Genomic DNA, 23321 nt, shown 5'->3' on the forward strand with positions numbered 1-23321 from the left:
GAATTTCAAAAGCTAATAATATAAAAAATAGATTTTATTTGAGCAAAAATGTGTGCTTCTATCCTATGGACTTCAAAATAAGAGTTTTAAAACACCTTCAATTTGTCAACAAGATCGAACGACAACAAATCTCAACAGAATTCCTAGGGTGGCACTATACAGCATGAATCATATATCTGGTTCACCATAGATATCATTGACTCCAGTTTATAGGCTAATCAAGAGCAGCATTAACAAGCTCTTTCTGGGCAGTCAATATTCAAGTTAACTCGACTCAATTCTTGTCTAGCTTTCAATTTCACCAGTTTATATTGGGATAAAACGCGACACATGTGCCCGAGCCCAGCCAGGCAAGCGGGTGCACCTAGTTTTCTAGTTCGTTCTCTCTCGGACCATTGGTCAAATGGTTAGGTTATTACTCTCCCTTCCTTATAAGAATGTCTACATCTCCTATAGTAAACAAGATGAGATTAAAATTCTCATGCATACCTTTCATAAGATGATGGACTTTTGAGACTTTTTTTTGAAGATTATTTCTCCTTACAGGCTAAGGCACGGCACACGATCCAATTCCAACACAAAAGTGGCAAAAACCTAAATTTCCCAAGGGCACACTCGACTCACATATTCACATCCTCACAAAATAAGTAAAAAGCTCATTTAATTACAACAGACCATCAATTAATTGTCAGCAATCAGTCAGATCATTCGTTAGAGGAACAGAAAAAAAATCATTCCCAATCAACAAAATAAAAGGCAAATTAAGTTAAGATTAAGGGGCTAGCTAAGGGTCGATGCCGTAATGGTAGACAAAGTGCGGAGGCGATGCCGAGTCGTACTGGCTGCTGCTCCTGCTCATATGCTCATGGTGTGGGTAATGGTGATGTGTCGTCGTCGTCGTCGTCTGCTCATGGTGATGATGGTAGTGTGTAGCCTGCTGGCTGCTCTTGCTCTCCTCCTCCTCCTCCACCTGCACCTGCCGATGCTGCTGCTGCTGCTGCGCCTTGTCGATTCGGACCTCTACCTTCTCCTGCTGCTGCTGCTGTTGCTCCTCCTGTTGCTCAAACATGTGGAAAATGGGATGCAGGTAAGCGTTCGCCAAGTACGATTTGAGGTTCAGGTTTGGCTCCGACGCACGCTCCAGATTGTCCTTCTCCATCGCTTCCTGCCGACACCAAAATTAGTACATGCCATTGCATATATGCATTGTTGCAGCTACGTGCCGTAATTAATTTCAGAAACAAATTAAAGTAGAGGGAGAGTTGTTCACCTCCAGAGGATACTTGCGGAAAGCAGGCTCGAAGCGGCTCTTGCAGTACTTGTGGAACCAAATGGTGAGCAGTGGGAGGAAGATGAGCAGGGGAGTGGAGTAGGCAGCCCTCATGGTGCTCATCAGCCCGAACAGTGTTACATGCGAGATCAGCAAGCTCGCTATTATGCGAGAGTGCACCTGAGGCCAAAACGCAGCAGCACTCTCGTATTCCTGGTTGTACACGTTGATGATCTGAAACAGCACATCATCTTAGAGCCTAACTAACTGGAGCCAAAACAACCATAGTATCACTTCCAAAGCAAAGCCAACTAAATTAAGCAGCATGACTGACAGGCTCACCTGGTGTCGGTACACGAGGAAAGCGAAGGCAAAGAAGATGATTATGAAAGGAAGGAGAATGGGGGTCACCACAGCATACACAAGCCCAAGAAGAAAATACAGCTGCAGCGATGGAAGGTTCTCTGCAAGGCCAATGCTTCCCGGATCCATTGCCTTCTCCCTGTCCCGTTCCGTCTTCACAATAAACATGTTCTTCAGGTGGTATATTACCAGTGGCTTCACCCGAAGAATCTCGTTCGCAATGCCAGCCCACCCGTCAACCATTATGTATGTCATAAAAAATGTAGCTTTCATTGGTATAGCTACTCCAATGGTCCTTGGTATTCTGCAGAAATTGAAAGGGAGGAGATTGAGTATATTTACTTTTATGGCATGAGTTGAGGACAAGGAAATAGCACATGTGACAAAAGGGATGTTGTTCCAAGAAATTTACTGTGTAGGTGGCTGGTGAAAAAAAGCATATAGCTGTTCAAAAGCTGTTCCAGCAATTATGCTTCCAAGAAATACATTCACCAGCATGAAGTAGTAATATTTTGAAGCAGCCCTCCTTTCAAGAGATGATAAAGAGACGTAACCTTCAACCTTTGACATGATCATCAAAACCGTAGGAAGGATATAGAGAAAAATCTTCAAAGCCAAACCCGGAAGAAAGCCCTGAAGGAATGATTTCACCACTCTCCTGCAAATCATGTAACAATGCTTCTGAATGAACAGCAAAAGGGAGAGACATATGCAGTTTATAGCATCTGAACAGATATCATGGAAACCAACTTACGCTTCTATTACAGGCCTTAGGAAAGGTGCAACTTTTTCAATACCCTCAAGATTGGCAAGTGATTGCACAAAAGCAATAGGTATCATGTAGAAGAACACCAGCGCAAATACTGCAACAGATATCAGGAACTTGCGGATACTGAGAGAAAAAAATGGAATGGCCAGATTCTCCCAATATACATCCCGTGGTTCAGGAGCCCAATCAGTTAGCCATTGGGTGGGATTCTTTGACTGTTGTGTCTGTGCACATACAGCAGCTCCCCACCTTGAATCAAATGTCACAAATGCAACCGGCATAACAGCTTTTGGGTCATTGAGAACTCTTTGACGCTCGGATGCAAGCTGAAAAGATCACCATAACAAACAGCCTATGTTAAGTCTGAACAAGAGCTTTGTTCATGCATACAAATATACAAGCAACAGCCTGCAAACTTATTCTGAGTGTCTGTAAATGGTAAGAAACATGACACTGTGGATTCTACCTTCTTATCAAGTTCGCTGATCCTAGCATGGTAATAGTCGATTTGATCCACTTCCCTACCACAGAAACCAAGGCACCCTGTCTGCAGTACCAAAAATATCAACAAGCTTGAAGCATTTCTTGGGCTAACATTATCCAAAACAGGAGTTATCCAAGAACTTGGTATTGACGCAAGTGAAAGAAAAAAAAAAGACAATGTTCAGAAAATACCCTTCCAATTGGTCTTCTTCCAGAATGCCTTTCAAGCTTCAGCTGGTAGTAATCCAACCAGTTTTGAAGCCTTTCTTTTTGCTTCACGAGTTTAGCGTAACGGTTTGCGTTATAAACAGCCTGAACATCCAGATATGATGAGCAGATTCATCATTAACCATGGTTTGTAAATTAAATACTTGTTGAAAACCAAGTAGAGATTTAAACATCATTCTGGTGTAAATGCAAGATGAGACATAGGCAACATTGAGGATTAGGTACCTGCTGACCAAGATAGTGGTCCGGATGGTTCCTACGGAAGAATTCATCCACTGTTTCAGATGTTGAATGGCTCGAAACATGAGGGATGTTTCTAACAATCACCTGCCATGCAAAATTATCAAGTTGATATAGTATGACTGAAAATATTAAATGGACTCACATTAAGTGGAGTATCACAACAAAAGGAGTATGTTCAACTCAGAAAGACACACGAGAGATATTAAATCTAAGTATTTGCTCAACTTCTCTACTCCTATTTCTTTACCAAAAGATTATTGGAGCTTGGTTGTGATACACGTAAAGTGCAGTAGAACTAAAGATAGCATTGCCTAGTTATTATGTACTTACAGTGAAGTGATCAGCACAGCGTTTCTGAGAAGCCAGGAAGTGCAATCTCATAAATGCCACATTGCTATACTCTTTGTATAACATAAAGCATGTCCAAAAGGTGAACACATATGCCATTAAAAGATGGATAAAGAACCTGAAACGAGACACAGAGGCCATCGTAAGGCAATTCAAGCAATGGCACAAATGAAAGCATAAATCCAGAGCAATGTAGAATTTAAGTACAGCAATTATCATTGATTATCTGAGCTCTGCTAAAGAACAATATACACTATAACTGGTTTATGAGATGCTTGTGGACAAACCTGTTGGATCCGGGGCTAACATTTGAAATGGAAAGCTTATCAATATCGCTAAAGACAACTTCTTTTCGTAGATTAAGTAACGTGCCACCAGAGACATTAATTGGAATAAGAACAAGCAAGGCGACAGTCGTAATGGGCAAAAATATCTTGAGGCTGCCAAAGAAACAGAAGCGAGTTAGTGTGTAAAAACATAGCAGTTGGTTAAATAGAACTGTAGAAGCAAAACTTGAGTATGTTCTCTTATGACACAAGTTCATTTTCTTTTTCCTCATAACAAGGTGGGAAAGGAAAAAAAGTTACCCAAGGTGCTGCCTGAGGAACTATGACTGAAAATCTTCAAACTATGCGTAGATTTTAGTTCTTTTAGCAAAGCGATAACATGACAGGCATGTTTTGTTCTCAACCCTACAATCCTTTGATAGTGCCAAAATATATGCAATTTTTGGTAGTAGCAGTTTGTTGTTAGGGTAGAGTTGTATTTTGTTTATTAGCAATATGGAACCAAACTTTGTTATCATAATGAAGATAGTTATAGAATCACGCCAAATTGATTAGGGGCATTACCAACTAGGAGTATTTGGCTTCAAACCAAACCATCATATTTACTATTCAAACTACCCAAAAACTTTTAGGGCACAGTTTGGCATCAATCCAAATAGCCCTAACAATGTTAAAATTCTAGAACAAGTTAGTTAGTTAATCCAAAACCCACGTGATGGCATATATAAGAAGAGCATGCCAAGCTAGAATACAAGTATCAAAATATGACTAGATCCTGAATAGGTAAAACTTTTATGAGTAAATTTCCATGTAAAGTTCCAAAGTGGCAAGAAAAGCATCTTCCAGTTGTAAAGGAGGGGTCCCCAGCACCCCAGGGATTGAAGAATCCGTAGGAGAAACAGAAAAGTAGGACGCCAAAGGTAGTGGGCAAGCACGACCCAGGAGCATGAGCACGCCAACCATTTATGCAGGCAGACGTGCGACTTGCTAGGGTAGGGTAGGGTCTCAAACAAAAATTACAAAAAAATGCGGGTACATTTGGATCCAGAGACTTTTTTTAAGTCCCTTATCACATTGAATGTTTGGACGCTAATTAGGAGTATTAAATATAGACTGATAATAAAACTAAATTCATAAATAAAGACTATTTCATTGGACAAATTTTTTAAGCCTAATTAATCCACGATTAACAAATGTTTACTGTAGCATCATATTCGCTAATCATGGACTAATTAGGCTCAATAGATTTATCTCGGGAAATAAGTGTGAGATGGGTTTTATTAATAGTTTATATTTAATACCTTTAGTTAGTGTCCAAATTAGATGGGACAGGCACTTAAAAAAAATTGAGGGAAACCAACCATGCACCGAGTCTTCTTCCTCCGTGAAAGAAGGCCAGCAATCGCGGTGCATAATCAGTCAAGAAGATTATCCTATCCGCCGGCACCGTTTTCAACGCGCGGGAGCTAGTTAAGTACTCCATCTATCCGCGCATCCACTAGCACCCCCTTCCTCCTCCTCCTCCTCCTTCACTGTGTTTTTTTTCTCTCTTAACTGTGTTTAAAAAAATAAATTAAAAATACAAACAATCGAGAGCAGTATCTCATCGTGCTGCAGCGCAGCTGTACTCTTTTGTTCTGTGCTAAACTGAACTGTCACTCGCGAATAGTACTAGTACCCACTCAAGACCACGACTTTGGCAACCAATTAGCAAGAGCTCGCGCGAACAAATTAAAGCAATTAATCTTGGAACAAATAAGTGGAAGCAGTAGGAAGGGACTAGACGGGAATCTCGAAAGCATATATAATTGAAATCCCCGGAAAGAAAATGCAACTGCTTCCATCAACTTCTACTAGTGGTAATAGTAAAATTAATTAGGGGAGGGGGGCAAAAAGAAGAAGAAGAAGAAGAAGAAGAAGACGACGCACCCGAGCGTGTAGATTCGGAGGTAGACGACGGAGTCGAGGCCGGCGTGGTGGATGAGGTCGGGCTGCGACATGCGGAGCGCGCCGGGGACCCAGCTGAGGAAGCGGAAGTAGGAGCAGAGGTCGAGGTTGACGAACCTGCGGACGCCCCGGGAGTGGTGGGTGCGCTGGCCGGAGAGGTAGAGCTTGGGGAAGTAGACGCGGTCGTTGACGGGCTGGACGCGGAGGACGGCGAAGAGGAGGAGGAAGACGAAGGCGCTGAGGATGTTGATGAAGGCCGAGACGCCCAGGTCCTCCACCGTCGCCATGCCTCCCTACCTTCACTTCTTGCCGCTACTCGATCTCCTTCTCGTACTATGGAGATTGGAAATGGGGAATTAGGACAAGGAGATTATTAAGCTGCTATAGGGACTAGGAAGGAGGTGGAAATGGCGATTGCATTGCATTGCATGCTTCTTCAGTCCGTCCGGCGCAGTGCAGATGCAGTGCAGGCCAGCCAGATAGATGTTGCGCTTGTTTGTTGGCCTTTTGTCGCTTGGAGTTTTCTGACCCGTGCCTGGATGGACGCGGCTACTCTACTCTACTTTTGTTTTTCTTAAAAAAAATTATGAAAAATTAAATCCTTTTGAAATTTATCTTCAAAAATTTAGATTTTGATTTTATTAGCCTTGGTTTTTATATCACTAAGATTCTAAAAACATATATAAAATTTTTATAAATTTTTTTTTTACAAATATGTCATTTTACAAATTCTTCAATAAGCCAAAATATGGGCACCTATAAGTTGACGGTGTTTTATTGCCACACCAGATAAAATAACGTGATCAAATAATACATATTTTAAATATAAGTTTTATGACTAAGGACATGTTCTTTGATGGGGTTGGGAACCGGCGCAAAAAATATAACAGTAGATTAACATACACTTAATTAATTATTAGCTATAAAAACTTTAAAAAATAGTTTAATAAAATTTTAAAGCACCTCAAAAGGCATATAAAAAATACAATATTTAGCAATTCGAAAAACATGTACACGAAAACAAGAAAAATATAGGTGGGTAGTAAGAGGGTACCAAACACAAACTAACTATTTTTTAAAAAAAATATTAAAAATATGCATTTAATAAAAATCATCTCCATCTGTTAAACAAAATCAACTTCAACAAATGAATCTAGATGTCCAGTTATCTATATGTGTTCAGAAGTTGATTTTTTTTTTTTTTGACAAACACAGGTTCGTATGATTAATATGATTCTACCGCCGATGCTTGTAAGAAAATCTAAAGATTGCAAAATTCGAAATCTTGTTACTAAAGTGGAAAAGGGAATTCTTTTGACTAAACTTTAGTATTTGGTATTCCCTCAATCCCAAGATGGTGTTATTTCTATCGATCACTCTTTATCGTAAGATAATAAAGCTATTTATTCACATACATCATCATCATCATTTTAACCAATCACGGTCATTCATTTTTAATTTTCTCACATAACATTCTTTTCTCAAAACAACCATAGTATTTCTCTAATATATTTTTATATTTTTTAATTCATACACTCAGCTCTAGAAATATTTTTTCTTTTAAAATAAATATAGTAAATAAATTAAAAATATTTATATTTTAAAATAGAGAGCGGTAAGATAAGAAGAGGAGACCGCGTTTATGTTTTGTTTGCGATCGAGCTGACGCCACATCGGTCGACGAGGATGGAAAAAAAGGCTGGGAAGGGATGGCATCCAGCCGGGAAGGAAGGAAGGAATGATTTTTGGCACATGCAACAACCATGACATAACAAATCAAGGGCAGCATATTCATCCATCCATCCATCTGTTTAGTTATTAGTCAAGGAAGCAAGACAGGGAAGGACGGACGGTAAGTTGGTCATGACGCCGCAATTAGCATAACATATTCACATGTATGCCTTGGACTTGCATTAGTCATGCATGTGCAAGCGCAACCACTGTACCACGCACACACATGTAAGGTTACGAAACACACTCTTTGGACATCAACGCGTCTAACTACTAATCCTGATTCAGCTCACATGTGTTCAGAACTGTGCCAGATCCAACAAAGCAAAATTCAGACGTTCAGACTCATGTCAACACACCATTCCTTTCTATTCTCCACAATTTTTTTTAATGATTCTTCACAGATTAATAGCAGCAAAATTAGAGCTCCTGTTGGCGATATATACGTTGAGATCATGCGAAATTTTGAAAAAGTGCCCAATAACATGGCAGCCAACTGCTTCTGCTGCTTCTTCTTCCTCTTCCTCCTTTATTTATTTATTTATTTGAGAGAGCATGCTGCTACTGCTGTTGTACAACACTAATCACGCACACGTATTGAAGAAGAGCTTAATACGGATATGATTGAATTAAGACCAAATGCAACAGCGGTATAACATTTATCCTCAAGGCACCTCACTCTCTTACCACAAAGATGTTCAGTCCTACAGCTTGTAGCAACTCTGAATAAACAGTACGTGCCAGCAGTAAACTCTTGCGGACAATTCACTTCAGGTTTTTATTTACACGACATGCAGGGCAGCTGGATCTACAGGCTGGCTTCAATTTCTTCCAAGGTGAGCCCTTTCGTCTCGGGCACGATGCAGAATATGAAAACAAGAGACGCCACTGCAATCACCCCAAACCCACAGAACAGGATCCCGGTTCCAATCAAATCCTACACAATCAGACAACAGAAATTAACGAGCAAACTCACAGCCTCCGCAATATGGATTATTATCCATGTACACTACATAGCATATGTCAAAAAAGGAGGCATACCTCCAGTGGGGAGAAAGCAAAAGTGACCAATGCATTGGAGGCGAAATTCACAAGAACAGCAATACTCAACCCACGACCTCGCAGCCTCAATGGGAAAACTTCTGAAATCATAAGCCAACCAATTGGGCCAAATGACAGCTGCAGAATAACTTATCATCAGAGAGTACAAATGCAGAATATCAACTTACGTTTTGCTGCATAAAATTTCTACAATTTTACATTCTTGCCAAATAAAGATAAGCTGGCTGTAAGTACCTGGTAGCAACCAACATAGAGTAGAAGTGCTATTACAGCCACATAAGGAGCATCCTTCAATAAGGTGTAGTAAGAAGATAACAAAAATAAGGAAACAGCCTGCACATTAAACCAATCAACAAACAAATTGGGTCAGTGTAGCAACATCTTGTTGAGTATCATCATATTCTTCTGCTAAAAAAAGATCATTGTATTCTGCTGAAATACAAAGGAACCATCATGCAAAAATCACGCCTTTTCTCTGGACAAAAACTACTCAAATTCTTCATAGCAACTATAACTGGCTTATGCCAAAAAAATTTTGATGTTAACTTGATCTACAGAAACATAGAACAGAACACACAAATACATGGTTCAGTATTTTTTTTTCCCAGAAAAAGCAGGAGATAGAGTTCCATTGAGGTATCAAATTCTGCTACCAAGCAAGAAGCTCATGAGTACTCTTATCATATTTCAATAAGAATCCATATGTTGAGGCTGGACTTACAATCCCACTAACACCTCCAATCAGTAATGGTCTTCTTCCAAGCCTGTCAACCACAAGAACTGCCACTCCAGTCATAATCAACTGCCAAAAAAAAAAAACATAACATCAGCAATTAGTTGAAGTGATGCAGAGATTTAATATGTTGTAACTTGTCTTCCCAAAATTAGTCACCAGGAGCTATTTGTTGTAGATGTTTTTTTTGTTTCTTGCACTAAGGTCAATTGTTTGTCTTTTTCACAATATTATGTTGATTTGTTGAAGAGAATTTGTGCAGGCTAGGCAGTTCATGGTTGTTTCTAGTACTAAGCTATGCAGCTCTCTCTTTGATTACGTTGGTATTTGTGGCAGTAGTTCTATCAATTTGTTGCATGAGTACTTCATAGTCTTTTGCAACTAGTATTGTTCATTGTTGCATCAAGAGTCCTTGCATGTCGCACTGCAGTGTTACTTACGGATCTTTTTTCAATATTTTGGTATTTCTTTTTTAGCCACTTGGCTCGCTTACTTAGGCTTCTCTTTTGTAAACATTTTAACCCACCATTAATATAATGGTTATATGGTAAAGTCTCCCTACCTTTTATGAGTAAAAATCTTAAGATTTTTTTTGATAAAGGGTGTTATTTTGCTGTGCCTAATCTACAGTTCTCGAGAAATGTTGCCTCAGCAACTCTATTTTGGCAGCAATGAAATTGGTTCGAAATTAGAAAAGGTGAAGCTCTTGCATGGTGATGATATTATAGTGGAGAGTGAGAATCAAACACTTGAAACAAACGATCTTCAGTTTGATGGATGTACAAATTAATCTTGGAGGAAGAGGACATGCAGCACATAAAAAGGAAAATAAGTTGCTCCCAAAATGGTCATGTCTTCAGGTGTTTGGTGCTGCAGTCCACGAGAAAAATACACTAGTGCTGTTTTGATCAATCGGATGGTAAAAGGGACATCTGACATTAGCACTCAGATTGGATGCAGAGTGCTCGTCGTGTCCTCTTTCATTACTGTTGTCGCATCGAATAATAACAAGACAAATACCGGTAGAGGTTATTACTCTTGTGGGTATATCGGTGTGTAGTAGTGTAGCTATTTGTTGTGAATTCATTCATAGGGCATGGCATCTATGGATCAGCTTAGAGCTGGAAAATATCAGCATGTTATAATATGAAGAATTTTATGAAGTAGTGGCGTATACCTTTAGTAAGCCAAGAAGAATTGATACACGAGTAGCATCAGATGCTCCAGAGAATCCAGCACTCTGCATGAAAAGAAAATAATAGCTATGAATAATACATGAACAAAAACGAAGAAAGCGTGGTGTCTGTAGGCCTCTGAGCCGCAAGACAAGATAGATTTTTTATATTCTTAATCAATGACAGGAAACAACTTATAACATGAAGGGCTTCCATTTTTTGAGAACCAAACATAGCACCACACGACGACATAACTAATTCATACAGAAAAGTATAAGTACCTGAAGGATTGTTGCAGCATAATATAGCACACTTGGTTGACCAGTGACCTGACATTCACACAGCAAGTGTAACACACCGATAATTTCATCTTTACATGATCGAATGCACGAGTGCGGCTATACCATACGATAAATTAAGTGATCACCTGCTGAAAGAACACCAGGCCACATCCAATTATCATTGCTTTGAGGCATTTTCCCTGAAAGATCTCACTAAATCCTGCTTGCGTCTCTTGATCGACATATGACAGTTCATCCAGAATCAAATTAACTTGTTCCAAAACCAAATCAGGAGAAGCTTGACCCCTCAATCGACATAAGCAGTGGGTAGCATTTTTTTTGGACTCCGTAAGATTCCCCTTCCCTTGTATGGCACATAACAGAAGCCACCTGGGTGAACAAGGTAGCCAGCACATCCCAATTCCCATAATGAGGCATAGTGGTGTACTGGTGGCATACATGTAGCGCCAGCCAGAAACCACTTCAACAAAGAGACTGCCTGCAATGTAGCCAAGCTGCAAAAGAGAAAAAAGTGAGTAAATGGGCCAAGAGAGAAAGTCAGGTCGTGTGATGTGTAAACTTACAAGCATCCCAAGAACAATAAAGAACTCCTTGAGAGAAATGAGCATGCCTCTTATCTGACTTGGAGCAGTCTCGGCAATATACATCGGAGCAGCATGCATAGCCTGATAAAAGCCTCGTAAAGATTACGCGATGTTTGTACATTTTTGCGGTGTGAAGACAGTATGGCATGAATGGGAGAATTATGCTTAGACTACCAATCCAATTCCTATGCCGTAGAAAAAGCGGCCAACAACCATGATAGGGAAGTTTGGTGCTGCTGCTGTTAGAAGAGCTCCGATCAAATATGAGACAGAAGAAAAAATAAGCTCTCTGCGTCGTCCTGTGGTAATATAAAATAGATAGAGCATAAGCAAAAACAGAAGACAAGGCAATGTAAAGAAAGCAACTGCGGTGGAGGAGGAGGACCTAGAAAATCCGCAATGTTGAATGCCAAGATGGAACCGATGAGAGCACCATAGAGTGAGCCACTGACCTGCATAAGCAAAACGAGAGTTGGGAAGATGAAGATGAAATTGTGGCAAGCGTGGTAATTACTATGAACAGTTGGAGGAAAGACTTAGGGAAGGAGAAGGGCATTACGACAAGGCCAGTTTGCAGCGATGACAAGTTGTACCATGTGGTGCCACTGAACGTGGATGACTGCAAAATGAATCATTCATCAGCGATTCAGCGTATAGTAATCGCTTCACTTCGCTGCGCTAAGTGATTTAACTATCACGATGATTTTGGTATAGATAAGAGTAATTAACAATGGACGAATTGTATAGTGTAGCATATATTATAGGTAAAAGTGGTGATACTTTGAGCGATATGGTAGCTCCAGATGTTGCGCCGATGTCGTAGCCATAGAGGAGGCCGCCCAAAGCTGGAAACAGGAACCTGCAGAGGAAGAGGAGAGGGTTTATAGTGGAATAACTTGTAAAGGAAACAGAAGAAGAAGAAGAAGAAGAAGAAGAGTTGAACCGACGGGAGGATTGCGGCGGAGAGGCGGTAGGGCTCGTGCGGTGCGAGCAGCAAGGGCTCCGTGCTCTCGCAGTCGGGGCGAATCCCCTCAGCCCTCCTCTGAAACAAGAAGGAAGGAAGCAATCGATGATTGGACGGGGACCCCAACCCAGGACAAGGAAGAAACTGGAGTACCTTGTTGTTGGTGGTGGAGTTGGAGTTGGAGAGGGGCTCGTCCGCCATTAATGGAGCTTCTTTCTCGTGTGTTGAGAAAAGTGTTTGAGGTGGTTGGAATTGGAAACGGACGAAAGAAGGGGGAGAAGGAAAAGGGATTCTATTCTAGGTCGGAGTACTACGGTAAGTACGTATTCGTATCGTATATTTGTTGGTATGAGTGATGACGGACTCTCCTCTCCTCTCCTTCCTTGTCTAACCAACCAACTAACCAGAGGAGGCTCAATACTCAAAGTCTATTAAACAGAGACCGATGGAACATACTCCTATATTTTAATCTGGTCATGGTCAATAAACCCAGCACCAGCAGCCGTCTCTCGACGGGCAAACCGGCCACGTGGTCACAAACGAACCCAAGCAAGCCAGCCAGCAGCACTTAGGCCCTGTTCAGCTGAGAAAAATTTCTGGGACAGAGATCAGATCGACGTACGATCATAATCAGATCGACGTACGATCATAATATAAAGTATTAAACGTAGTCTAATTATAAAATAAATTTTAAATTTTATCTGAAAACCGCGAGACGAATCTTCTGAATCTAATTAATCTATCTTTAGCAAATATTGGCTACTTTAGCACTTATAGCTAATCATGCACTAATTAGGCTCAAAAATTTGTCTCACGATTTCCCCCATAACTACGTAATTAGTATTAATGTTCATGTATATTTAATGTTTTATTTAGGTGTCTAAAGATTCGATGTGATTCTTTTAATAGTTTTTGAAACTAAACGGGCCTTAGAGCACGTCTACAATAGCAGCTATAAATATATTTTAAAGAGATATTTTTTTCGAACGCGCAAAAGATTTACACATCAAAATAAGAGATAAGAGAGTAGAGAGAAGAAATAGGCTACTAATTTGTAGCCAGTTGTAGCACGGGCTCGAAGACGCAATATGTGTATAATATGTGGAACCATATATTAATGTTTTTGTAACTATTCTATAAATTAACTATTAGATTGGATGTTAAACTTGCTCTTAGGCTGTTGGATTTCTAGACGTTGTTTTTGCCAAACAAATTCATATAGAAATTCAGCATTCTATATTCTAAAATAGATTTTAAATTTTATAGTAATTAATTCTATTATTTATATAATTAAATACAGTAGCTTTTAAAAAAATCTCCGCCTTCGCCTTCACCTTCACCTTCGCGACGTGACGACGAGGAGTCGTGGCAGCCGCTTCCGCCCCACTCTCTCTACCGACACGGAATCAAACCACGTACGCTGCCTCTTCCTCCACACATCCACCAGTCCAGGACGACAACTCGCCGTACCATGACACCGACCTTCTTCTATCCCAAATCCATGGTTCACAAAGATATTAGTCATTAATGCTCAACGATACTGGCACTGTGCACATTTCATCTCAGCATTCACTAATCCTCTTCCATTCAAACGGGGATGAGGGCTCCATCAAAACAACCAAAAAATATGTGTGAATTCAGACTCCATAATGTTACATTCTCAGTTATTCCTCTAAAGAATCCAAGACAACCCTTATTATTCAGATTCAGCCCAAGAAACAAGAGCCGGCTGTATCTTTTTAGACACCAAATGACGATTTATTTGCGCCCTTAGGAGGCCTCTTCTTTCTTTGGTTCCCACGGCTGGTACCTCGTCCAGTCCCTTTGTCCTGGGTTTAGAGCATGCCCCTTGGAGTGGTAGATCAGCTCCTCACCCTCGCCGGAGAAGTTCTCCTTGTGATCCACAATGTAAGCTTTAGCGTTCTGCTCCAGTAGCTGCCACAACAGACCCATGTATCACAGTCAGCTTTCGATACCCAAGCAAAACAAACACCCACATTCCCATTTCCCAGCAACTATTACATAACAACAATAAAAGCTTAAAAGGTGATAACATTTCCAACCATCCCACCGCACAATACAAGTAATAAACACCACCAAGTTTTTCATCATCTCAAGGTTCCAATAAGGCAGCGCTAGGTGTCACAAGGCTGGTGCTTAGCGCCAAGGCACCTAGGACATGCCAACTAGTAAAACCTAAGAAATTGGCAAAGCATATTACATACACCCTGCGTCCTAGAATATAAGAAGTTTTAGAGCTCTGCATGGGTACCAAATAAGTTGGTAGAATTAAATGGGGTAATGTTGTGATTGGTTGAGAAGGGAAAATATATAGGAAACTTAAGTGCTGGAAATTTGTGATTGGTTGAAACGAGAATGTAGGCATAGAAATTATTTTATTTATAAGGCATAATTTGTTTTGTTAGGACAAGATGTTGACCAACAACTTACTAACAAAACAAAATATGCCTTATATTTTGAGACAAAGGAAGTACTAAATAACAACACAAGAGCAACCAAGGGGGTTAACCGCCTAATCAACCATCCAGTGCATGAGTGCAGCGGCTACATGACACCTAGAGCCAACTTGCATCATCTACAGTAAATTCGATGGAGCCCCTTTTTGCTAACATATCTGCATGTCTCCTCATTTAACCATGGGCACTTGGGCAGCGATAACCAAGCACAATCTGTTTCAGCTAGGCTTTCCTTGCCTTGTCTGGACATACCAAGTTTAAGTGGCTACCTGTTTGGTTTTAACACTAGTAAAAGTGTAAAACTAACCTTTGTGGGCAAGAAAATGTTTTACCAAAATCCAAATATATTAAGTCAATGGCACAACATAAAGCATTGGCATAATTTATATTTATTTCTGCAGACCAAAGCTAGGAAACACAGCCACAAAGAAGAAAACTTGCCTCGTCCCCAGTGCTGTCCGTAATGTGGTGCAGCCATCCATGCCATTCAGGAGGCACTTGGGATGCATTATAGCGGCCTTTCTCTGCATATTCTACCCACCTGTGCCTTCCTGCAGAGTTACCAACATTTAATATTCTAGAAGGCTCTGTGGAGGAAATAGAAAGCTCTTTGGAGATAGAAAGAAACATAAGAAACGCTATGCTACTAGAAATACATGTATATCACACAAGTCCAGGGTGATCACTTAAGACTTATTACAAAGTAAGTCAGAAGTTGAAAAAAGGGGAAGAGAACGATGACAGAAAAAAGAGAAACAGAATAGCATGTCCTGCTGTGTGATTAAGTTTGATGCTACTATGGCTGCAGTTCGTTCGGCCAGAAGCAGTGCAGATTTTTACTCGGCTTTTACACGCACGCTTACTGAACTACTAAACGGTGCATTTTTTGCCAAGAAGTATAGAAGTTCATCGCCTCACGTTTCTAAAGTAGATTTTCAACTCTGCAGTAGTTAATTCCAATGTTTATAAATATCACAAAAACCGGAAAATCTTTCATCTTCCATCTCTCAGCAAGAAAGAACACAGTAGTGTGGTACATTCCATTGCATTCCATGATCGAACTGAAGTAAAATTGCAAATCGGAAGAACTGTGACAAATGTAAGTAGCACTCACCATACTGAGTGTCATGTAGTTTTTCATAATATTTGTTCCCAAACTTGTCTACCCCTACTAGTGTTGCGCCGATATTGTGGATTTTAGTTTGCCTGAAAAGAGGGATATGAACTGGTACATTAGCCTGAAGCCTGTGGTATCGGCAGAGGTACTTGTAAAAACAAATAATAAATAGGAGAACTGGGAGGAAGGGGGAACTTACAAAAGGTTTCCATCCAGAAGGCATTTGCTGTAAATGACAAGATGTTAGTTAGAGGCTCATAGAGAAAGCAGGAACATTCAATTTGATAGAAGAGCAAGCAGAAGGCATGCATCGGTGGATTTGGATACTAATGTGAGTTGCAAGAAGAAGAAGAAGAAGAAAACAGGTAGTAAATCGACCCTCTGGCCTTGCCCAATCGGTTCAGCGGCATGAAGCAACCCTAATTCGAGTGGAATCGGTTCGATTCGAAGGGCAGCGGAAACTAGGAGGGATCGGGGGACTAATAATTAAAAAGGAGAAGAAGGTTAAGGTTGCGGGAGGCATGGAGATCCGATCGGGCCGGATCGGCGGCGGCGCCCCGTGGAGATGGGGGAAGGAGGCGGATTGCAGCAAGTGGAGAGCGCTTACAAGTAGCCTTCGTCGCGGGCATGGCGGAGGAAGTTGGTGAGGCCCTTCTCCCTGATGCCGTTCAACAAGCCTCGCACCACCGCAGCCATGGCTGATCTCTCTCCCCTCTTCTCTCTCTCGCTCGGTGCCGGTGGTCTCCGGAGGAGGAGGAGGCGGTGGGTGAAAGACAACCACACCCACACACCCACACGGGACAAGACATAGATGGGCCTACGCTACGATCCAACCCACCAGCCGAGGGAGGAATCTTGTCTTGTTGGGCCGGGTCTTTTTCCAGCCCATTTATCGGATGTGCCGCACAATTTAATACAAAAATCATCAAATCTGACATGCATGTACACCAAGCATTTTCCCTAGATGTTACTAGTCCTTTGGAGCGATGTACTCCACCATACAGTATATTTCAGATTGAACACTAGTGCCGGTGGAAACCTTTCCTAAACTTATATCCATTTTGTTTGTATTTATAAAAATGACATATCAACCAACGATATAACTACGCCAAGTCTACAAACTAAATCAGTGTTACAAGTACCAATCATACGTGCTTGAGCTTGCCAACTTAATTATTAGGTGAATGTGTTCTTGGAATTGCATAAGAATGATATATTGATTGTGATACTACTAAGTGCTTGCAATGATCTTGTCATAGGGAAAAGACTGACTCTACCTCGACCTCCTCGTGTAATCAAAGGATCAATTAGATTGTTGTTTTGTTCGTTTCAGAACCCCCATCATATGATACTTTTGCTGATTTAATCCTACGTCTTTATTCCACAATCTGAGTTGGCCGTTTATCTTGTTTTTCTAGTTCTCGATTGATTGCACGAATAAAACCATCATGGTTGGGTTGATCGTATATCCGTCGAGTTTATGACTGTCTATAGAGTTAGTGGATCGATTGCTAAGGCGCAACATTTCTGTACAGTTATATTCGGATCATCAATGTCGCTCCGTTGGATCAACTTATCATCTCATCGAAAAATCAAGCCTATTGCGCATCACTTAGGTATTTAGTACAGTACATCGTACCCATGCATGTATGCTGATCGTCAACGCCGCACATCCGATACACACACATATCGCCAGGCCATCTATTACATATTGAAGTGGAGAATCAAACAACTTTCTGTTCCTTACTTGATGCAAGTCGCCATACGACTACTATGGTGCGCTAGTGATGAGTTGCTATCCACATATGCACACCTAGCTACTTCGGATTGCTCCTAGATAGATAGATATCATATATACTTGAATATATCGATCAGCTTACTAGCTAGCCAGAAACAAAAAATCACTCAGAACTGATCAGTACATCACCATTAATTTATCTGGAGTAATGTTTAGTTATTTTAATTACTCCATTACCATGCATCCATTTGGATGCATTAAAAAAACGATCGAACAATTCATGCATGCTCTCCTGTAATGTCTCTTATTGTAACGATCGATGTGCTGCAGTGAACGTACTCGGTTTGAAATTTACAGTGCCAGTATTTTTAAGAAAAACATCTCAGAAAATATGAAAGGTGGAATATGTATTGAGTTTTCAACATGTAAAGGATACGATATTAATTAGTCCTGTGATCCTGCACAGTCCCTGCACTCGCTGATCTACTGCACTGTCTGCACATATCTATGCTCTGAATTTACCAGTAATTCATGGGTCTGCTAGCTGATATAGCTTTAATTCGCCCTTGTCCATTCATTCATTCTACCTTGTCGTCGAATCCTTGGAAACGAGAATCCAACTCTAGCTAGCTAGCAGCAGCTCGATCCTTCCATGTATTTGCATTTTCTTTGATTAATTTCTATAGCACAGATGAGACATGAGAATTATTGTCGATGAGAATGACTATTTTTTAGTTCCTTAGTTAACTTGTAATTGCTTGCATAGTGATCACATATATGATTAATTTGAATTAAAAAAAAACCACGCCGTCGAATTAAAAGGTACCTTTATATCTGGAGTGCATGCATGGATCGATGCCCTCTTGCTGTTGATGAAAGCTGCCTAATCATGTGGAAAAGTACACAAGATAGATAGATAGATGGATAGCACATCGATCGACCGATGGTGTTGGATGAATTAATTGGGGGGGAGATATATGAATGGATGGATGAATTGATGGTTGAGATAGACCGCCATGGCCATGCATAACAATATATTGATTCATCATCAATCAGTCCCGGCCGTCCGTCCGCGCGCCGGCCCACTCAAATTAATTAAGATGAATTAATCAAAGAAAACAAGATAATAAGAACCAAATTAAAGTAATTAATTAACAGGACGGTACAGGGAGCCGCTAGTGAAAGTAAATGGAAATATACATAAAGGAGTGATCGATGGATGTTGTTGGATGGAGATGGAAGCTATAGCTGAAGTGACAGTACTACTCATCATCATCGGGCCGGCCGGATCGGTTGTTGTTGATGTATGACAAGACTAGCTAATTAAGCTAGCTACTACCTAGTCATCTACTCCTACTACACTAGATTGTAGCCATCGCACTATCATCTGGATCGATTGGCGTCCCTTCCCTAGCTTCTTCTTCAATTCTCATTCATTCCGGGCGGGCGTGTATATATGCATATGCATGGCCACACCCGCAACCGCAATTAATATATCAGCTGGAGTAGTTTTTAATTAATTCGATCATGTACTGTGACAGCTTGTTTTGGCAGTCGCCGGCCGACCAAGCAGGGGACCTCTCGGATGTGGTGAGGGCAAGCCTTCTTCAGCCAGGCCCAGCAGCAGCGGACAACTCCTCGTATCTGCAGCAGCAACAGCTAATTGCAGTCAGCGACCATGAGCAGCAGCAGATCACCGTGCCTGCAGCAGCTTGTTGCGACCTTCTTCATGCGCTCTTGCCACCAACACTACTGCAGCAGCAGCCGTCGCCGATTCAGGTTCAGGTTCAGGATCAGGACGTCGACGTCGAGGACTTATTTGCTGCTCATCATCACCATGTCCCGCCAATCAAGCGAAGGTATTTAATTTTATATGCTGTTAATTTGGCATGCAATCCCATAGAAATTAACCATGCCCAAGCATATATATATGCACGCAGGAAGAGCCAGACGAAGAAGGTGGTGTGCATCCCGGCGGCGAGCGGGCGGGCGGGGACGAGCGGCGAGGTGGTCCCCTCCGACCTGTGGGCGTGGAGGAAGTACGGGCAGAAGCCGATCAAGGGGTCGCCCTACCCGAGAGGCTACTACCGCTGCAGCAGCTCCAAGGGTTGCTCCGCCCGGAAGCAGGTGGAGCGCAGCCGCGCCGACCCCTCCATGCTCGTCGTCACCTACACCTCCGACCACAACCACCCATGGCCCACCCACCGCAACGCCCTCGCCGGCTCCACCCGCCCCTCCTCTAACAACAGCAGCCATCGTCAGTCTCAGTACTCTCACTATGATGATCATCACCGCCACCATCTTATTATTAATACTACTACGGCGCCCATGATCACTCACCTCAAGCAGGAGGACGGCGAGCCGGACTCCGACTTGTTTGCCGGCGTCACCATGGACATGATGACGATCTCCGCCAGCTCCCTGCTGCAGCCGGAACAGCATCAGCTGGGTGCCCTTGACAGCAACCAACAACTCTTGTTTCATGAAGATTAATTATCCTCACAGCTAGCTAGCTTCGGCTTCTTCGACTAGCTAGCTAGCCATGCATGCTACCACTTCTTCTTCTACGGCCGGAGGGAGAAAGCTAGACCTAATTTATAATTAATCCACAACCATCTGTAGCCTAATGCAATCTAGCGTGCTTAATTGTTACGGTGCACGGACAATACTTCCATTACTCCTTTTTTTTTTACTTAAAATTTTCTTACTGTTTTTTAGTTAATATGTTGAACGGTACTCCCTCCTGCCAGTCACAGAAGGATATTGTTTACAATGCCTCGACATAAGTTAATTTATGCTGACTATAATTACTGTCTAGGAAATTAGTTTTGGACTTATTAAAATGTTATAACCAAATTTATCCTAACAAAAGCTTTCATATTATAATGTTGGGCCTACACAAAAGAATTAAACAGTCAATGCCATATTAATAACTTTGAAAAGTTAAAGAACATTTCTTATCCTGATTAATTGAGCAGTAGTATTTCATTCCTAAGTTTTATCCCAAAAATAAGTGACTACCTTAGTACTCATAAGTAAAAAAAATAGAGTAAATATGCGCATACACAATTATTGCATCTATTGGAAAGTACGTTACCACATCTTTTTAGCACCAGAAAGATAAATAAATATGAGCATGAAGATCATTTTATTTAAATACTAATTTGTCCAAAATTGATTAAAGTAGTGATTTATTTTGGGTGGAGAGAATATTAGCCTTTTATTTTTTTACTGGATTGCTGCTATCGATCGATGACAAGGAGCACAGTGCCAAAATGAAATGCCAGTTTGATATGTTGGCCTTCTGAAGCTAGAGCGAGCTGACTTGAGTAATTTGAAAAAAAAAAAAAAAACTAGATAGGTGGAAGTTGGGCTCAAGCAGCACCATAGCTCTACCCAAACTCCCTTCCTAGAGGAGTTGGGGCCCTACCAAATAACAAACTCCTTCCTAGAGCAGTTGGAGGAGCCCTACCAAATAGCACCGTCAACTTATATATGCTGACACTATTACCGGCTTGGATGTTCTCGACACATAACTTGATTTACCATTCGACTGATTGTAGTATATACATAGGGTACTAGCAAACAAGCTGACAAATCGATAATTAACAACGACGTGTGGCTGAATCTGGATCTCTATACATCTCCATCACTTCGCAGTGTTGCAATCTGCATTTCGTAGTGAATGATGGCGATATTCAGTCCAAGGGCACTGTTAACCCCACACATAAGAAAAAAAAAAAGTAGAAAAAGGAGAAGAAGAAAAGAGCACACAGGCTAAAAGGAAAACCTGAGGCTCGAATGCTAAGATAAAAAGCTCAAACGACAAGAAGAATCTTATTACCACAATGCAATCCCTGTTGCTACTAGGGTGCTGATGAGACTGGACGATGCATGAAATATATAGCTTGTTGATTTTCTCGACCAATTCCATCTCAAACACTATCCATGGAACAGATGATCAAGAAGACACAATCGTGTGCGCTATGATCATCTCTATTTCTCTGTAGTGATCAACATCGTCAGTTACTCTGATTTCATTTCAGAAACTCAAAATGATCAACGGAGCAGAAAGTCTAATGGCCGCAGTCTGAAGAAAAGAACTACGATGTGTGCCCTGAGTGTCCACATCTAAACTATCAGAAAATATTGCCAGGTTAAGTGGGCCTTAATCTTGGATGAGGAACACTCAGTAGAATTTGAAGTGCAGGAAAACCAAAGAAAATTTTCCTTTCCTTTAAGTTGTAGTGAGAAATATAAGAAAATTTCTATCCACTCAAACCTTTTGAAAAATCTATTTCTCTAATTTTTTTCTGTTGCTATAAATTAAAATTCCTCCAAACCAAATACGCCCTTAATGTGTGTGCAAGACTGGTCTCTTCACAGGCACCAGTTATCCCATTCCCACTATTATGCTGATGAAGATTGTACATGGCAGAAAACAGTTGGGCTTTATCATCCATATTGTGCAGAAAACAAAAACAGACAGAATGCATCAAACGGCAGTTGGAAAAGAAAAATTCAAATCATCGTGAGGAATGCAGCAGTTGGTACAGTATTCGTCAATCTGTCAACCATGCCAAACTCCATCCTGTCTGTCCTGATTTCCTAGCCGCAGAAGTTGAGCTTCTTTATAACTTTCGCATAAGCCAAGTGGACTAATGCAGGCTTCCGAAGTCTTCTTTTTGCCTCCTTCGAATGCAACAACATAAACAATAGCATCACACACAAACTCGGACTCGGTGTGCATTGTACTGAAGTATCAACTAAATAATTGCATAGATCGAAACAATTCATGTAGAAATGCATCGGCAGAAGTGACTATGAGTAACGATGATCATGTTTGGAAGACATGAACCTACATGGATGCATCAATATAATCTGGAAAATGTTTCGCGATTCGATTCTGCATAGTGTATAGGAGGAGGAAGGGTAGCTCAAGTGGTGGTGTCAGATTTTGTTACAACTTTCTAGAGACTGAAGTCACGGGACATCTGAAAGGTTTACCGAATCAGCCTACTATATTCATCTCTCTTTTGGGCACGGAACCAATAGATTGATTGGCCTTGGACCATGGTGAAACTAGCTACATCATGCTGAGGAAGAGAAAATGGCATGAAGGGAATCCATGATGAGACGTGCAGTTTTGCAAAGATAACAAGGAACAGGGAGCTCATCACCACCCAACATATAACAACAGTAATAGATGGAATTTTTCATAGGTGCATGATCACGCAACGGTGACGGCGAAGTGGCGCACCTGCATCTGCATCTGGACTGGGTGGGATGGAGGGAGAGGCAGTGACAGGGGGAGAACGACAAGGGCCTGGGAACGAGGAGAGGGCGACCGACATTTGCGGAGACGGAGGAGAGGAGGCGGCGGCGCATCATCGTTGCTTGTTCGAGAAAGAGAAGGGAGATAGAGATGGAGGCCCATTCCATGCAGCCCAGCCCAACAAATAGAAAGCCCACTGAGAGCACGCGCAGTGCTCCTCCGTGG

General features: G+C 41.3%; 4 protein-coding genes and 1 long non-coding RNA gene across 6 annotated transcripts; 1 reads left to right on the plus strand and 4 right to left on the minus strand.

The window, feature by feature from the left end:
- Positions 1-510: 510 nt before the first annotated feature.
- Positions 511-6432, minus strand: LOC102701301 (CSC1-like protein At1g32090). Of its 2 annotated transcripts, none has more exons than XM_006662045.3 (11): positions 5921-6432; positions 3992-4144; positions 3687-3822; positions 3339-3440; positions 3078-3197; positions 2869-2949; positions 2388-2728; positions 2046-2291; positions 1613-1937; positions 1271-1504; positions 511-1165 (listed from the first exon to the last, which is right to left on the minus strand). In XM_006662045.3, the coding sequence occupies exons 1-11, from the start codon at positions 6223-6225 to the stop codon at positions 785-787; spliced, it is 2424 nt and encodes an 807-aa protein (XP_006662108.1). In that variant the 5' UTR covers positions 6226-6432; the 3' UTR covers positions 511-784. The 2 variants fall into 2 exon arrangements, with proteins under 2 accessions (XP_006662108.1, XP_040384280.1); XM_040528346.1 differs by lacking the exon at positions 5921-6432 and adding an exon at positions 5353-5485.
- Positions 6433-8019: 1587 nt separating this feature from the next.
- Positions 8020-12881, minus strand: LOC102701581 (D-xylose-proton symporter-like 2). Its single transcript, XM_006662046.3, has 14 exons — positions 12643-12881; positions 12473-12567; positions 12306-12384; positions 12085-12144; positions 11911-11977; positions 11700-11824; positions 11505-11606; positions 11067-11435; positions 10921-10968; positions 10642-10704; positions 9453-9533; positions 8966-9064; positions 8711-8848; positions 8020-8606 (listed from the first exon to the last, which is right to left on the minus strand). Exons 1-14 carry the CDS (start codon positions 12688-12690, stop codon positions 8478-8480), a joined length of 1503 nt encoding a protein of 500 aa, XP_006662109.1. The 5' UTR covers positions 12691-12881; the 3' UTR covers positions 8020-8477.
- A 1170-nt stretch (positions 12882-14051) lies between these two features.
- On the minus strand, positions 14052-16857 carry LOC102701859 (probable NADH dehydrogenase [ubiquinone] 1 alpha subcomplex subunit 12). The gene is made up of 5 exons (XM_006662047.2): positions 16691-16857; positions 16283-16309; positions 16081-16172; positions 15408-15517; positions 14052-14424 (listed from the first exon to the last, which is right to left on the minus strand). The coding sequence occupies exons 1-5, from the start codon at positions 16777-16779 to the stop codon at positions 14260-14262; spliced, it is 483 nt and encodes a 160-aa protein (XP_006662110.1). The 5' UTR covers positions 16780-16857; the 3' UTR covers positions 14052-14259.
- A 2412-nt stretch (positions 16858-19269) lies between these two features.
- On the plus strand, positions 19270-20627 carry LOC102710157 (probable WRKY transcription factor 35). The gene is made up of 2 exons (XM_006662580.3): positions 19270-19680; positions 19762-20627. The coding sequence occupies exons 1-2, from the start codon at positions 19349-19351 to the stop codon at positions 20312-20314; spliced, it is 885 nt and encodes a 294-aa protein (XP_006662643.1). The 5' UTR covers positions 19270-19348; the 3' UTR covers positions 20315-20627.
- A 1556-nt stretch (positions 20628-22183) lies between these two features.
- Positions 22184-23196, minus strand: LOC107305151. The gene is made up of 2 exons (XR_001551256.1): positions 23082-23196; positions 22184-22513 (listed from the first exon to the last, which is right to left on the minus strand). It is a non-coding gene; the product is annotated as an uncharacterized LOC107305151 (long non-coding RNA).
- Positions 23197-23321: the final 125 nt, after the last annotated feature.

Source organism: Oryza brachyantha, chromosome 10 (assembly GCF_000231095.2).
Source record: "Oryza brachyantha chromosome 10, ObraRS2, whole genome shotgun sequence".
NCBI classification, from domain to species: Eukaryota; Viridiplantae; Streptophyta; class Magnoliopsida; order Poales; family Poaceae; genus Oryza; species Oryza brachyantha.